The sequence below is a fragment of the Micropterus salmoides genome, unplaced genomic scaffold (assembly GCF_014851395.1).
Source record: "Micropterus salmoides isolate LMB-PRFRI ecotype aquatic unplaced genomic scaffold, ASM1485139v1 Ms_hic_scaffold_13, whole genome shotgun sequence".
NCBI classification, from domain to species: Eukaryota; Metazoa; Chordata; class Actinopteri; order Centrarchiformes; family Centrarchidae; genus Micropterus; species Micropterus salmoides.
Window position 1 is genome coordinate 21,838,631 of NW_024040374.1, and position 18,094 is coordinate 21,856,724.

Sequence of the window (18,094 nt, forward strand, 5' to 3'; positions counted from 1 at the left end):
GTTAGCTGTTAAAGAGTTGATGCAATGCTCAATTTGATCTATGCAACTCCTGTGTGTGCAATTGCTCAGTGTTACACTGTTAGCTGTACCTTTAAATAGCTGGTAAACATATGGGAGTTTTGGCATGTCTTTGAACTAGTATGGTGATGCTGATTTACAAAGAAGATAACGGTTGAATACCGTTTTATTTCTTACATTCTTTAGTTTTAATTAGTGACATCTATGTATTTTTGAGTTAAAGGAGAAGTTAGTAGACTGTAATGTATATTGTGAAAGTTTATGATATTAAAGGTTATTGCATTGATTGATATGTTTATTGTTTTCTCAAGAGAATTGATTTTATGCCTACATTCCCAATATTACTGTAAGGTAATTTATGAATGATAATAAGTTATGGCTTTAATTTATACAAGACAGGTTTATGAGTTCTTTTGGTGTTGATGGTGAACCTACCCAGTCAAGGAGGATTTTCTTCTGTTTTCCCTTACCTGCCAGTGATAGGACTCCAACGCAGAGGTTGCGTTAGACTTTCTCGTTGCTCGTCATTTTGACAGATAGGGCCATACAAATTCCATCATATTCCAAATATTTCCTTTAATGTTAATTTGCATTTCTGAATTATAATGAGACTATTAGCCTATATAATGGTAAAAACAACAACTCCATCCCAATAAAATGTAATATGCAGAACTTTGATTATTACAGATTATGTAATTATCACCACACGAAGCAGGTGAATGATTTTTACTTCTTTGCTGACACCTGCTCCCCCTGTAACATTAGCTAAACAACCAGGTCATGCATGCGAGACCAAAGAAAAAGCTCTTGGACAATAGGTAATTAATATACACACTTGCAACCAACTGGACAGGGGGGTCTACTACAGGTGGTCTACATCTGCATGTGAATTACATAATGTTACAGTAGATCGCCCTTAGTCTTAATCTGTCAAATTGATGGACGGCCGTCAGATTCTCCCATCATTGTTTAAAAATATAAGTCAGTGACAGAGAATATTCAGTTAACGTGACTCCTACCCCATTAGTTATGGTTAATTGGTTAATTTCCATTTAGGTCTTGTAATTTAAGTTTTCCATACAAATCCACACTCTGGAACTTTTATTCAATTGCATGAGAGACAGGGATGTATTTATTTTGGGTGCAAAATATCAGTAGTTTTAAAATTGGCTTTCATAAAGTGCATTGCATATGTGCCACCATGAACAATTGTGATCAGAGCCAATGATTCCATATAACAGGAACATCACTTATCTTGGTGTTGTGTGCCCAAAAAGCACTATGCCCCTTTGTTATTACCAGTACAAATAAAAAACAAGTGCTGCTCAGGTTAAAGTAAGAGTTGTTATTGTTGACCAAACTTTACTGTAACTGTGATGATGAGTTTTCTCTTAAGAGCTGAGTTTCATTTTCAAAACCGTCACCATGTCTTAATGTTTGCAGCACACAAACTTTGTATGATTTTTGCAGAGTTGTTTGGAAAATAGGTTCTTAAACAGAGGTGATGGGGACGTGTGTGTGTGTGTGTGTGTGTGTGTGTGTGTGTGTGTGTGTGTGTGTGTGTGTGTGTGCACTTACCAACCTATCTAACAGTGGACCTCGACGTCGTTACACACACACTAAGAGGGGACTAAAAAGTGAACAGGGGACATTTTTTAGGTCCCCTGTTGGACATGTGTGTGTGCGTGTGTGTGGGAGAGAGAAAGACATATAATACATGTAACAAGTCATACTATGTCTGTGTGTTTATATTTGTGACAGTATGCATGTACATTTGTGTATATAGATCTAGTGTTTATATGTACTGTAGCTGGTCATGTGACTGCTCTAGGTAAAGACAAAGGTTTGTCCCAATTTGATATTACGTTGTCATTTTAAGCAGATTTTGATTATTGTACAAAGGAACCTGAGGAGCTACTCACACCTCAGAAAACAAAATAAAGTATTAAATCTTTGGAAAACCATTTTACTTTCTCTTTATAAAATATTAATTGGCAGTGGTGAAGTGATGTCTGTCAACAAACGTCTATCATTCACCTATCAAATATAATTTCCTGTTGGTAAAAACAGTACATTGATTTGTAGAATACTAATGACAAAAATACTGCATATGTAATGTCTGTTTAATATTGAATTGGGGCACAATGTGTGTGAATAAGTAAGTGCTTAGACATGGTAAGAGAGAGTACCAGGATCAGATGTGTTTGTGTGTGTGTGTGTTTGAGTATACATACATGTTATCAACAGGACCTGTAAACTTGACAAAACAATTAGCAGAGTACCCTACTGTGCTACACCAGACACACATACTACACTAGCTCAAAAGACACACAGTTTTGGTAATGGAGAGCCTGGGTCCCAGTGAATGTTAATGGCTGCTGTCGCCACAACTCTAAATTATCTTCCGCTACTCACTCTCTCTCTTCCATGTAAGACTCTTTAATTACATGCCATTCAGTGGAAATGGACTATTTCCTATTTCCCAGTACACACACCGCAGACACTTAAAAATAAGAAACAGGAGACTAGAGGAGCGGAGTTGAAATTGGCGAAAAGAGAAAGAAGTTGTGTACGGAGCAGAGTGAGGAGGGGAAGGGAGCCAAGAGGAGAGGAGGAATTTCTTTTCTTTGGAGCTGAAATCACTGTGTGAGATAAGGCTGTTTTAGGTTTCTATCAGATGATGCAGAGGATCATCTCCTCACAATGGGAAGGCTTCCCCCATTGCTGTGTCAGCAGGCTCAGATTACAGTGGCTTTTTGTTGTGTTTCAAACAATTTCATCATGCCCCCCCCCCCCCCCCCCCCCCCCCCCCCCCAACACACACACATACATACTTTTGCACTTGGTATGCAATAGAGCACTGGCAATTTGTACGTGTTTGGATTCCAATTATGGAGTTGTTAAAGCTTTTTCGCCTGTGGCCTGCAAATTCTTATTAAGCCATACATTAAAGAGCACAGAATCACATTTAAATGGAGTTCATGTTTCTCTTTTGTTTGCAAGCGTTGTGGTTGTTATTAATTTATTCTCAATGCCCTATGCATTACACATTAACAAATAAATTGTGTTTGTGATTGTAATGCAAAATACTTGTTTCTTATTCAGAGATAGGGCCAGCATTTGTCAAGTAAACCAACAACACCAAGCCCAGTGAGAGCGAAAAAGAGAGAAAAACAACCACCAAAATGGAGCCATTCCCTGCTATTACCCTCAACCATTTGTGAAACAAACAAACAAACAAACCCAAAACAACAAGGACATTTCCGCAGTCTCGGTATTTCTTTACAAGCTGACGCAGAAGAGAAAAATGGAATTAGACAGCAGTGTGAGTGATTGAGTGACTGGCTTGGTGGCCATCAGAAATCATTAGGTTATGGGTGCTAGGGCAAGGGAGGCTATGGGGAGTGCTAAAGTCAGCCACCTCAAAGGTCATGACCCTGGACAGACTCCATCACGATCTGTCTTTCTCACAATGAAAAGCATGGCAGAGTGCAGACTGACCATCACAAACAAAGAGAGGAGCTTTGTGAAATAGAACAGAAAGAAAAATATTGATATGTGATTTGGATAAGAGTCAAATGCTCATTGTAAATAAACGTGCAAGTGTGCGAGCACATACGCACAGACACTTTAAGGCTTAGAGCAGCAAGGCAATACAGGTTACAGCTCAATCAATGGATCAATGACTATCCATTTATGGATTATTTATTATAATTAATATAAAACCCTCCTTTCTGATGCAGTCCTGCAGAGGTTACAGCGGAGACATAGCCATCGCGCAAGGGTCATTGAAAAAAGATACACACGCAGAGGCACATGACAAAAATGGATGGTGAATGTTTAGATGGGTAAAAGTGATCTCACATACAGCATGAAAAACAGATTGGAATATTATCCGTGTAAAGACACTTAATACATCACTGACCACTGAATACATTTGGCTGTTGAAATGAGATCCAAAATGCAGTGGCTGCTAATAAACCATCTTCAGAGTGGCAGAAATATGATGCATGGTAACCCATATGAACCTCATTAATAGAACACAAGCAAATCTATTTATTCAGACAGTCAGGGGGAAAATGATTGCCTCAATACTCCATCTGGTTTCTCTCCATCTCTCGTCCACCCTGCCTCTTCTCTTCTCTTTTTTACTTCTTTTCTCCTCTCCCTTTCTCTTCTCTTCTCTTCTCTTCTCTTCTCTTCTCTTCTCTTCTCGATGTATTCAGGGATTTTGACAGATGTTATGTGTATGTGCATGCTTAACATTGGAGCTTGGTGTGTGTGTGTGTGTGTGTGTTTGTGTGCACGCATGGCAGCATACTTGAAGTCTTGCAGTTAGGCATTCACCCTGGAGAGTTTTAACACCTCGTCCTGTCCTCCCTTCCTCTCTGTCAGTATCTCCCTCCTTCCTGCATCTTTATACTGATCTCATCCCTTCTTCTCTCCGTTTGCGTACCACCCCCCAAAACTCTCCTGCAGTCCTATTTCTTTTGTCTCCGCTGCTGTCACAACTGTTCAGGGTGGGGACGCTGGCCAGGCTGCTAGGAGCTTTTGACAGGACATGGCACTAGGGATGGGGAGGCTAGATGGGCCTGGCAATTCATCCAAAGAATTCTCTGCTCATCTCCTACTTTTGTGTTGTGGTTTTGTTTTTTTCTCCTCTTCCCTTGCCGCTATAGAAAATTGTCCACATGTAGCCTGGTGTATTGCACTGCTGCCTGTTTTCATTAACTTGCTCTGTTTATTCCAGGAAATGTTTACAAGGAATTTTGTGTTTTCACTAACTCATGAGACCCTCTAAACAGATAAATTGTTATTATATATATTGTTGTTAATTACCAGATAATTATCAGTATCTGGACGTAAGTACTCACTTTACTGAAAAAGGTCATACATTTTATTTATTTTCATTACTGTCGCCTAATATACTTAATTGATATTTCTTTTAAACTGCTGTGCAGTTTTGTAAAATTTTAAATGTATTGTTCATTATTTTTATCTTATTTAATTGTAATTCGCATGTATGTTGAAGTTTATATGTGGTTTCTCTCTGTGTTAGGTTGTGCATTTCTCACCTACTGCGCCCGAGAGTCTGCCATCAAAGCCCAGAACGCCCTCCATGAACAGAAAACACTGCCAGGGGTAAGTGTCTATCTCTCTCTCTTTCTGTATCAGTCTGTCTCCCCTCCTCTTCTCACTCTCCCTCTTTTCTCTCTATGGTGGTCAGCCATGCCATCTGCACCCAGCTGCACACCAGCCAGCATTCTCCTTGTACAGTCCCAGAAATGAAAAACACTTTAGAAGGCAATTCAATCAATAGCTCAGCCTTTTGAAGGCCCAGTTTCAACTTTTCCATGTGTCTGTTCTCCAGGGGATATTACCAGCATTGATCAGACCCACTCTGCCTCACGTTTTTGGAGTCAATAGCATAGAATGGGGGGCAAAGCTCTGCATCTCTGGAAAGATGCTATCAACAACAAAAAAAATCAAACAGAGCTTAGATTAATGATATTGAAATAATTCATGTGATAAAGATCTAATCGTTCATTTGTGCTCATTGTATTTGTATACATGTGAAATTATTTTTTTGGTATTTACGCATTTGTGTGTAAGTATACACCTTTGTTCAAACTGTTTCTGTGGAAGATTCTAACAAGTGTTAAAAGAATGTCAGAAAGAGACAAAAGGATGGGTGGGTTGAAATGGTTACCCAACACCTCCTCATAACACAACACCCCCTCTGGTTGCAGACAGTGAGTCAGAGAAACACAGGCAAATGGCACATACTTTCAGTTAAACATGCAAATACGGCTACCACAAACTTTTTTTCCTGGTGGCTTTCTTGAAAAACAAGTTGTTTCGTTTATCCTGCAAATTAGCCAAGCATGAGGCTGGAGGGCGTTGTTCTCCTCCTCTTTCTTCTGCTTTTGAATAATAAGATGGAAGAGAAAAAAAAGAAAAAATCTTTCACATAATGCCAGAGGTTGTGTTCATGAGAGTTTATAACTGTGTTTGGCAATGTGTTAAAAAAGGAGGATTCTCTGATTCTTTTACTGTTTTTGTCCCTGGTCTGGCTCTCAAGTATGTTTCTCTCTCCCCAGCCTGGCGGGGCGTCCGTAAGGGTTGAGCTATCATAGGGATTAAATAGTTGATGTGGCTGAATATATAAATGAGGGGCACAAGGGCACAGACATAGACGCTTACAAGTCTGATGCTTTTGCCTGCTTCCCCCTCCTTTTCCTAGTGTTTTGAGAGAGGAGTAGACATCAAAACCATTTGGGTTCTGAAAGGTCTGATCTCTGAGTCCTACAAACAATATTACCATTAACAGCATTACTTAATGTTAACAGAAAAAATAACACTTAATGATTTTACAGCCATGATACATAGAGTATGTATAGAACTAGCAAACACAGCCTAGCATGTTGCATTGGTCATACACAAGTTCTGAAAGTTTGTCCTTTTGTGTGAGCACATGCACACACATTTCAGTAATTTTCACCTTTTTTTTTTTTACCTTTCAGTCCTGCTTTAGCCCTCCTGCTGACTTCCCCTCTACCCCACCCGGTCCTGTCCACCCCACTTCCTCCCCTCTCCCGTCGCTCCCATTGCTCCTCTGCCTCTGCTCTTCCTGAGACAGAGCATGTCATAGAAATGTAACAGGCAGACATTGATGGGTGTCAGGCCTCACAGACGAGGCTGCCCTGCTGTTCCCTTCCTCTCAACTTCACACACACAAACACCAGCGGTCTAAGGAAAAACAGTGTGTGCTATAATAATGCAGCCACACATAGCACAAGAAGGGGCAACATTACCTACACAATTACAGCAGCGCGCCAGTGTCGCTAAACATTACTATAGAGACCTACGGATGAACCAACTGCTGAAGAGAGATTTACTCATAAGTAATGGTTGATTGAAAGAAAGGAAATTATTTATAATACAGTCAAAGAAAATATCATACAAAACATTTTGCGTTAAAGACAATGCTGCATTGTGTTGTGTGTTTTTATGTATGTGTGTGTAAAAATGTGTGCATTTGACTGCCTCCCATCGCTTCTCCTGTCTTTCCCTCTCGAGCCTCCCTGCTCCTAAATCTTTTGCGATATGACCCCTGTTGCCTCACTGCTTGATGGTAAGTAGATACGCCAGTTGTTTGTTTGAAAATTCCTGCTTGATATGCAGTTTGCCAGGGGCTATAGTGTAATTAATGTAAACTAGAAATTCTCCTGAGATGAGTTATGAGTTATTTACGTCTGCATTTTGTCATTAACCCCTGCATTACTGCTCTCTTGCAGGGGGCTTTGACTGGTGTGGTTACTCATACATATCTGTTTTTTTTTTTTAATGATTGTATCTGAATTTATGTCACGCCACCAAAATCCTGCAAATGAGTAGAACCATGTATGAAAGTGTACCACCTAACATGCTATTCTGAGTCTCATGCACGGCCCACCCACACACACCCACACACACACAAGCCAGCTTACACGTGGCAGGGACGGCTGGCCAATAAAGGGCGATAGGGCGCTTCCCTCCTAAAAAATACATTTAATTCATTATTATTATTTTTTTTTTTTTTCAAATAATTTATTCAATTATAAGATGTTCTACCTCCGAATACCATAGTCCTATCAGCTGCAGCATCAAGTCGTGTTCCGTGGAGTACCGACCCTTTCAGACGATTTCAGTCTGGCTAAAATCCCCCACATCGCTCAGATAGACTTTCATGTTTATCATGAAAGTCAGACAGCAGGTACTGCAGTGCAATATCAATGGGTTCTGCGTGTTTTCATCACGTGTAACCTGGTGCATTCACATGATCCTTGGATGGTCCCATTTCCTGAGTTGGCAAGCCATTCTTCCGACCTGTGTGTGTGAGTTTTAAGTTGTAATGTGGAAACAACATGGAAGCTACAAAGAATATGTGTTTTATTTTATTGCATCACAGAGCAGAGCATTTTAACAACACGTTTCCACTAAAATATTGCTTTACAGTTGGAAACTATTTTTTTTCCGACGAGGCAGGGCCACTTGCGCTAGCTCTCACGTTTAAGATGAACATGGCTAATATTTTAAATGCAAGTTATAGCCCTTACGATTTCAGTCCTGGTTGAGGTAGCATCACCTGTGGCTAGTGTTGGTAATGGCAAGTGCATTTTAAAACCCAGAGTTCAGTTTGTAATGACACTTATATCACCCAGTAGGGCAGAAAACACACCTTGAGTGACTACTCATGTTTCTCGTATGTTTACTGTGTACCTAAATGAACTGTGGGCTGAGAGGATTCATGTTTTAATCTCCTAAAGAACACAGTCGTCTGACAGGGTAATTTTGAACTCATGGTTGAATGATGTTTCTTTTGTCTTCCACATCACTTCTCGTACGTGCATGGATCGTTTTCTTTTATTCGTCGTGTGTGTTTATACATTCCTCTGAAGGCAAGGTGTACTCCTTCAAAACAAGAAAAACTATATACAGGCAAATTGCTGAAAACAATGACAGCTATAAATTATATCAAAAATAGGTTTGATAATTAAATGATTTTCTACATGTAGAAAATATCATTCAATTATCAAACCACATTTTTGATATAATGCTTACACTCAGATGCTTCTGTAGCATGGAGGCACTGGTTGCCACACACACACACAACCAAGTGTCCTCTTATTATCAGAAAGAAGCGCTTGTGTTCTTGGATGTTATTATCCATGTCCCCCTGTTCCACATTAGCTGCTGAAAGGAACAGTATGGCCTAATGGAAGTCTACTGGACTGGAATATAGATTCCTGCAATGAAGTGTGATGGGAACCTTGGGGACACTAGTGCCTGACACAAGTTTGGCCACAGAATAAGAGAAGCTCTGACAGTTTACCAGGTGTGTGTTGCTTGGCTCTATTAGCTGTGTGTGTTTGCGCGTGTGTGGTAAGCTGGCTTTGCATTGCAGCCAGCCCTATGTAGATACAGATAGCAGTGTGTAAAGGTGGGAAGAAAAACATGTGCACATGGCAGCGTGCCGTGATGACACACCGCCCACGACAGCGAGGCTTGAATATATTATTTGTGTGGTGTTTCGTGCTTGTTTGCTGCTAATCAAGATGCACTACTTTTTATATTACATAACCATAGGAGGGCTTTTGTGTATGACAATATGCTGGCATATATTAACTTTAAAGCCCAAGAATCAATTTTCTCCCGCCAAGTGAAATCTAAGTATCCCCTGATGACCCTGACACTGATTACCCTTTATAACATCATTTGTGAGGAAAAAACATACAGACAGAAACAGACTGCCAGCTAAGACCCGGTGGCTGTTTCTACATAGTTGATGTGTGTGCTTGTGAGTGTCAAAGCTCTCTACACAAGTCTACAGACGATTTACTCCACACAGCTCAGCATCATGACAAAATCCTTCACTATCCACCCACCTTTCCCCCTCCCTCAATCCTCACTTCCACCCTCTCTCCTCAAACTCTGTCCTCTCACTGCCGCTCCTCAAATCCACCAGATCCAAGAAATAATCTCAGTCACTGCAGAAAGTCTATTTGCTGTAGCACAGAAAAACATGCCACCCTCCCCTTTTTGTCATGCTAGCTCTGTGTAAAACAGTAATTGTCTTGGAGAGGCAATGGTGGAAATGTGTTTTCTGCATGCATTTACTCCTAGTATTAGTACAGCTCGACCTGGGGGGAGTGTAAAAGGCTGGCAGTGATTCAGGAGGCAGGTTTATGGAAATAGCACCCGCATTAAAAACCCAATGAGAGCAGGGAGAAGATTATGCTCCGGTACACATGTGTGGGCTCCTGCAATGTCAACACTCTAAGTAGATCCCCTCCCTCTCAATTGCCTCTGTCTCCCTCTGTCTCCATTTCTGTCTCTCCTGCTCCCTCATTCTTGTGCCATTTGCTGCGCACATACCTGCACTATTAGTCTGCTGTGTAAGTGCACATGAATTTGTATACATGTGCATGCATGAATTTCCATGTGTTTGTGTTATTGTGCAAATGTACCAGTGCTCAGCTTAGCCATAATAGGATGTATGAGAAGCGAGGAGCGGAGCAGGGCTGTGTTGCGGAGAGTGGCCGACCTTGTGCTGTGGAAATGAGGCTGCTGTGAGATGGAGCCGTTCCTTGACATGCTGCAAACCGCCTAGCCTTCCGTTGGGCTTTGCACACACACACACACACACACACACACACACACACACACACACACACACACACACACAAGCACAGCCACAAACATAACATAAACTTCTTTTGTGCGCATGCTAGCCACCTGTTTATCAACTACAGCTCAGCTTACTCGTGTGCCTGCCTAGCTGCTGCAAAGGCTGAATAATTCAATGCTACACTCTGTGAAGGTTGGCGGAGTATAAGTGTAGTCCATTGTATGATTGTGTGTGTGTGTTCTGTATGTATCTGTGTTGAGTGGGCAAGGGTGGGGGCGGGAGTGAAGTGGAGTGGTCAGCATGAAGCCAATTGGTGCTGGCAGGATTGGAGGCCTTGTAGTCAGGGAGAGGGAACTCATTAGAATTTAGCCTTTGGGTAACAGGAGCATGTGTGTGTTTTTAGGAAGAAGATCATAGTGGAGTGGAAGTTGAAACAGGCGTAGTCAAGGTCTTCTTCAAACAATTTTTTCTGCTTCGTGAATTATAATGGGCTATGTGTTTAACATTTGAGTTTAAGGTAAAATGCTATTGTATCTTTACTGCCCAGCGTATACTATGTTTTTCCTTTTTAATATTAGCCATGCGCATGTCTAATTTGTGTAATGTTTATTGGAGTTTCACTAGAAATTATCAGATCATATGTAAGGACGCAGATGTCTGTTTTGAACAACATCCGTTTATTTTCTCAGAAAGAAACCTACCACCAGCCGATCTCAGCACTACAATAAGCCGGATTGCAGCAGCTGATCTCAGAGGCCACAGGAGTCTGCCTCTGATGTCATTGAGATGAGAATAAAGAGGGCTTTGTAGATACTGGTACTCTAATGGTTTTATGTCTGTGACCTGGCCTGTCTCTGAACTTATTATCCAAGTTAAATCACACTGATGAATAGAAGGAGCAGTTGATGTTATAAAACGTCTCGAGGACTGGGGCTGTTGTGGATGTGTGAGTAGACTTTATTATGCTGCATCCTTTGCAAGGCAAGGCAAACTTTATTTATATAGCACATTTCATACACAGAGCAACACAATGTGCTTCACGTAAAGTGGCAATGCAATCGCAAATGCAAAAAGAAATAAATGCATATCAACAGGTGTTGCAATTTTACGAGAATCAGCGCAGAATGTATAAATGTCAAAATATACAACACACACACACACACACACACACACACACACACACATTATAAGTTGCACTCATTATAGGTTTCACTGTGGTACACCCGCACGCAGCAATATTACCATAGTGCCGGTAGCTGTATGTAAGCACAACAAAACTAGTTTTCTTTGAATGTGTGAGTGTGTCTTTGTGTGTGTGTGTGTGTCTGCTGTAATGGTATATTGGTTTAATGTACGCACAGTAACGAGCTGCTGTACCAGAGTGCTCCTAAGGGAACAGAATCCCCACACCCTTACAACACACACTTATGCTAACACACACGCGCACACACATGAATATACACACCCCTGAAGCAGAGGAGCTCGAAATAGACTAAAACACACACACAGGGTAACTGTTGGAGCCATCACAATGTTGCTTGTTTTCCACCTTCTGTCTCTCTCTTGCTGTTGCTCCTCTGGTACCCCTTTAACACACACAAAGACACACACACATACACACGCGCGTCGCCTTTGTTCGGCTTGTTTTTCTGCGTGGTAGATTAGCCACATATTTAGAGAAGCCTTCTTCTCCCCAGGGAATTGGCTTCCAAGGGTATTTGGAAAAAAGAGCAGGATGTGCACTCTGCACCTGCCTTTGGAGAATAAACAACACCCACTGAAATACTGAAAATGTGTTTCATCATGAAATTTCATTTCATTTCACACAGTACATTCTACCCTCATGCATTGGTCTCACTTTAGTTGCTGAAGGAGTGCCGTTGTAAAACTATAAGAAATACAACAACAAATATTTGTTGGATTTCAATAATTATTTGTGTGAAAATAATGCATTAGATGAGATATATTGGGGGAATGATTTTTTAGATGAATTCATTACAGTGAGTGTATAATAGCCATTGTCATCATATGTGAAGCAAATCACCTACCAACATTTCTAAAGTTCAGGAACTTGCTTTGAGTTACAGATGACCGTATTTTGACCCCATCTGTGACTGCGCTGATGACATCACAATGCTGCTCCCCCTCCCACTGCTCAAAGTACATCACACTAACTGGCTCTTGGGGGGGAGACGTTGTTTGAAATACCAAAATAATCCACTGCACACCCTGCCCGTTAAGCCACTTCACAGTGAGAAGTGTGCTATTTTTTTTAAACAGTACAGGTTAGCAAAAAAACTGAATTATTAATGTTTTTGATATTTTTAGTCTGTTTAACCTATTTCTGGTTGTGGCTGGAGACTGCTCGCCCGCCTGTCTGTGAGATTCAATCATGTGACACGGCTGTGATCTGGGTTATATCGCTGGGCTTTTTGTGTGTAATGGGGGAAGTTGTGTCTGTGTAGGTAGGTTTGTTTTTGACTTTGAATGTCACTGCTTGTATACCAGACTAACGTATGCTTGTCTGGCTCGTTTTGATGCTGTGCAGTTGAGATGATCTAATGTCACTTTGGCACTATGAAGCATTACCTGTACCAGTGGGGCTGAACCAGATGAGTCTGGTTTAATTCCAGGCTGGCGGGCATGGCTGTGCAGACCCGTGCAGGAGGCAAGGCCCAGATACTGACTGACATTGCATCTGTGGGTCCCTGTACAGGCTTGTACAGGTGTGCCACTGCCCGCAGACACAAATAGAAAGAGTGGGAGTGAGTGGAGGGGGGCGCACATGGATGATAAACTATGGCCTTGAATAGAGAGGAGTGTATGTGTCTGTGTCAGTGTGTGTCCGTGTGTGTATTTTGAAATACAGAGGAGAAAAGATTAGCTTACAAAAAACGGGTATCCAAATAGACAAGATGACAGTTTAGGAGCCACAGGCAAGTGTAGATGAACACATGTCACTTTGCTCAATAATGAAGGACACACTTAAAACGCATCACCCAATGTGGCTAATCGGAGCTGACATCTCCCTGGCTGGACCTTGTGCCTGTGGGAGAGAGAGGGGGATGAGTAAGGAGTGTGTGAAAGATTAGAGGGGGAGGAAGTGACAGAATTGTTGAAATATTGAGAAAAGACGAGAGGAGGCACAGGGTCATGTTGACAGCTTGGAGTCATACCTTCAGAGTTAAAACAGCCATTCCCTCGTCCGTGTGAGTGTGTATGCATGTCTGTGTGCATGCAGTCTGTAGACACACAGCATGTGCAGGATATCTGTGCTGAATTGAAATGGCACACTTGTGTGGTGAAACCAGAGGGAGCACATTTGTAAGGCAGATATAGCTGTGCTTTGGTTTAGTGTCCATAGAGAGGGTAAGGGGGCTGCATGGCACAACAGCCAGCATTTGTCAGCAAAAACAGGACTAATGAAATACAGTACACATGACTGGAGGGCAAGGAGAGGAGTGTGAATGACAGGGGGCATGAATGGAAACAGCCCATGGCTGCACTTCTTCATGGCTACCAACGCATCGGCCAGCTTAGCTGATTTGTTTTAAGCCCCAGCTCCCTTCCCTCCCAGATAAGGGTAGCAGTGTAAGGCATAGGCTAGATGAGAGGAACAGTGTGTGTGTGAGGGTCCCTGGGGGTAATGACATGGAATACAAGTGTATGGGGAGTGGTAGTGATGGGCCTGCTCATGTGGAAGTGGGTATTTGCATTGCAGAGAAGGGCTGTCAGTAGAGCTCTCTCAGGGAGCCAGTGTCAGGGTGATCGCTTGGCGGTGAAGGCTTCTGTCGTCTGCCCTGCAGAATACCAGGACACTGGATATAGCTGAGCTAGCACCGGCAAGATCAAGCAAGTCAACAAATTTCTTTGTGTTAGGATTCTGCAAGTGTCTTTGTAGCAGTTGTTTTGATTTTTCATTTTTATCAAACTCAGATTTTACCCCGTAAGTGGCTATGTTTTGTCCATCATGGCCTTAAAGCGTTTCATATAGAAAATAACAAATAAGCTGGGTGGCTGCAGAATAGCTGGTAATATAAATTATATAGTTGTATGCCAACAGCTATAGTCTGTGGCCTCTAAACTATTTCAGTCCTGGCTGCAATAAGAGGCAGCTTTTAATAATTCAGAGAGTAAAACAGTATACTGGATGTCTTCCAGGCAGCAAACTCACATTTAGGTGAAACACTAAATTCCCCCCTACCCCTCAATCCCACCACAACTCCAAACCATAGCAAGTCTGTATCCGATACCCGTGAAGGGCTTGTGGGGACACACACATCACTGGGTTGTTTGCAGAGTTTGTTGGCAATGTGGAGAGCTTTGCATTGATGTGTGTATAAGTGCATGAGAGAAAGTGAGTCTGCAGTGCACGGGGTCTTGTCAGCACTTGCATAGCTGTGGCACACATACAGTACATACGTGTAGCATGTTCTGGATGATACAATTTACAGTCGTACTGCTCTTCAGGGTTAGCTGGTGTGCCTTCTTTAATGTGCTTTCTGCAAGATCTCATCCTGGAGGTGTCTCTGTGAGGTCAGCTTGGAGGTAGAAAAGAGAAAGTGGAGAAGAGGGCGAAAAAGACAAAGACATGTAGATTAGAGAGGGAGAGAGGAGAAAGGTTGGGTCAAAAAGAAGACAGGGAGACTGTGAAACAGAATGTGAAGTAAGAGGAAAGATATTTGAATCACTTAGTTGTGAAGATGGAGGTGAGATAGAGGGAAATGCAGAGCGAGAGGTCTTGATGGAGGCTACCTGATCAGGACTGGTAGTTGTAACCTGTATGAATCAGGAGAGTAAGCAGCACACCTGTGGTCCTTCTTTTGTTGAATCCCATGATGAAGTCTAAAGGTGTCCCAGTGGCAATCATTAAGTTAACAGTATGGTGGCCTCTGGCTGGAAATGCACTGTCTATAAGATTGTAATTTCAGAATATATGGACTCGTTGGAAGGAAAAAAAATAGAAGAAAAGCAGGCAGGAGAATTGGAATGAACGACATGCTTAAGAACCAAAATAATTATGCAGCTTTGATCCCTGCGAATCCCCTGGATAATCCATTTTTATCAAATGAAATCAGATCTTTGTCAATTTATTAAAATATTATATTGACGGGGCTAGGGTTGGCTATCGTTTCAGTTTTATCAGTGCCAATTCCAATATCTTCTAGAGAGAAAAAAAGAACAAATATTTCAAGAATAAAGAACTGTAACGGGAAGGTTTCATTCTCCCTTCTCCCCTTTATTAAAATAAGTATTACTTTATTATTCTTTTTTTATGTTGTACGAGGCTGGTATCAAGTGATTGGCCTGACTATCCCTGGAGGAAGGGGGTTGTGTTTGATCATCTCCCTGCAGAGAAATCTTACACTCACATTATGCTACACCTACCACAGGGTAAGCCTTATCATAGTTTACTGTAGGCTTTAATGTTAGTTATTCTTGACGCAGGAAAATACCACCGAAGGCTAAAGTCCATGGATATTGCTGTGAATAAGCAGATATCAATAATGCATTACTGCAATACATAACTAAATGGAGGCGACTCAACCGTAGCAAAGGGATGTAACCCCTTCACCACAAATCTTGTCAGCGCTAGGTGACATTCATCCCCTTTCACCTTGCTCATCTTCCCCTCCGTGGCTAAAGTGAAAGGAGTTTCTGTTCTAGAGGGTTGTCTCTGGGGACTCGTATTTATGAAAAATATCTATTGGAATAATTTGTAGACATCATTCATTTACCTTCGGTATGAAAAGGCATCTGTGTTTTGTACCTGCGTGTGAGACGTTGCTACTGTTAGCGTTAGCTGTATCTGGGGCATTGTAGCTTGGAGACCGCAACACATAGTCACGGTGCATTCCTTCAGATTCATGCTGTGTTGAAGTAAATGCTTCGTCATATTGGAGGTGATTCTTCCCTTCCCAAAATATCCTTACTGCATATTTATACTGTGTCGTTATCTTTTTTAGTAAAGCTAATCCAAACTTTTGAGCATTTGCTTTGGCCCGCCATGGGCCAGGAATGTAAACTGAAGTACTCTCTTCTCTCATGCTTTGTTGACGTACTGCAAAACAAATGATACTGCAGTTCAATAGGGAGCATGACTGAAATATGCAAAAAGTTAGGAACCGATGAGCAGAATCGAAACACACTTCTTAACAAATCCACCGTTCTTGATACCCAACTCTAGATGGGGCCCATTAAATCTCTTCCAGCAATTCTGTTATACAACATTGGCAGTGCAACTTATTTCTGTGCCTTTTCCCTTATGAACTTAATTGATGACTGTGACTATGAGTATATTTACTTATTTACTTACTAACAAATTACTGTGGCAACTTCGATATTGGCCTTGTGTATTGTATATGCCATTTAATAGCTGCTATACTACACTGCTTGTGTATAATGATTTACAATGACTTAGTGCACTTACTCTTAGTGCAATGTGCTATTACATATGATACAGTGTTATGTGTTATAGTGCATGCTCTCATTTTGCAGGTACATTTTTATAGATCTTTTCCAGATTATAGCATGCAGCTATAAGGTAAGTCTAAGTTTTTGTGGTGAACAGATGCCAAAAGCACACATATTTAAAGCTGGATATTTTGATTAGTTTGTTTCCTATTAGAGTATATCTAACTTTGAGATTTAAGTAAAATGTTTTCCAGCTGTTTGAGAAATTCATATACAGAACGGACTGTTTAAAATATGCTAAAATACTTGAACCTGAAAATATGTCTATTCCATTGTTAACTAATTTAACTATTTATTGACTGACTGTGTGGTTCTTCCATTGGCAAAAGCCAATTTTGAGATGCGCGTTACACTTCTGTCAGCGTATCTCAATCAGCTGCACTGGCTGCTTACCTGGACAAGTCTGTGATGAAACAATGATTGATTTGGACTCAGATAAAACAATTCTGTTCCTTTGCAGTGCAGAACATATGGGTCTTAACTTAGTCCACAGCAGATTGATATCCACCCACTGATAATTATAAATCATGAGAAAACGGTAGCTTTTCATGCCATTTCCTTTATTTGCACAAAAAAATACAGAAATGTAACTAGTGAAAATATATTTAAAATATGATGTTAAATCTGATCAAATCCTCATTTAGTTTGATTTAATGAGAAAGTGCCAGGCTTGCTCAAAAAGTGAATGATCTTGAACTTGCCTTGTTGTTATCATTTTATTTAGAGCTCCTTTTATGAAAAAATGCCGTACTCTTTGCTGTTGTTTTATGACTCAGTACATATTATGTCTTTATAAATCTACTATATCGACTATAATCTAATCTACTTAGAAGATGGCACATGAATAAGAGTGCATGGAATATGCTCACTGACAGACCAACATAAGGATATACATGTGTGTGTGTGTGTTTCTACAAGGTAGGATAAAGCTGTCTCTTACACAACATCAGTAATGGGGCTCGGGGAAATGATTACTGTGGCAGCGTGGGCTGCCACACTGCTTAAATGAGTGAACATGCTCAAAAACACACACATAAATATACACTGAAGCAAAGATGTGCACAGGCACAATCCATTAGGCACTGGGACAGAGGACACATTTATTTTACCTATTTCTCTTGATTCATTATTTATGAATCTATCAATCTGTATGACACTGCGGTAGCATATAATGTTTGGCTGCTTTCCTGCCCATTTTCCAGTCTGCCAGCTTCTATGTGTCTGTCTGTCTATCTGGCCTTACAAGGCCTCTTCTTTGTCTATCAAAATATGCCGGCTATGCAAACTCTCTCTCTCCCCTTTTCTCACTTTCTTTCCCCTTTTTCTGCCTCTCATCATACATCTTTGTCATCAGACTTGTTCTTTTTATTCTTTGATCTTTTATTCAGTCTCTAAAACATTTTAAATTATGATGATGACTTGCAAATTTAT

At 41.0% G+C, this 18,094-nt stretch overlaps 1 protein-coding gene across 1 annotated transcript in view; it reads left to right on the plus strand.

Moving 5' to 3' along the window:
- celf5a (cugbp, Elav-like family member 5a) overlaps positions 1–18,094 on the plus strand; it is a 181,898-nt gene that overhangs the window by 18,855 nt on the left and 144,949 nt on the right. The window contains exon 4 of the mRNA XM_038716210.1: positions 5,078–5,160. Coding sequence (XP_038572138.1) covers positions 5,078–5,160 — 83 coding nt within the window. The remainder of the gene's footprint in view (positions 1–5,077; positions 5,161–18,094) is intronic.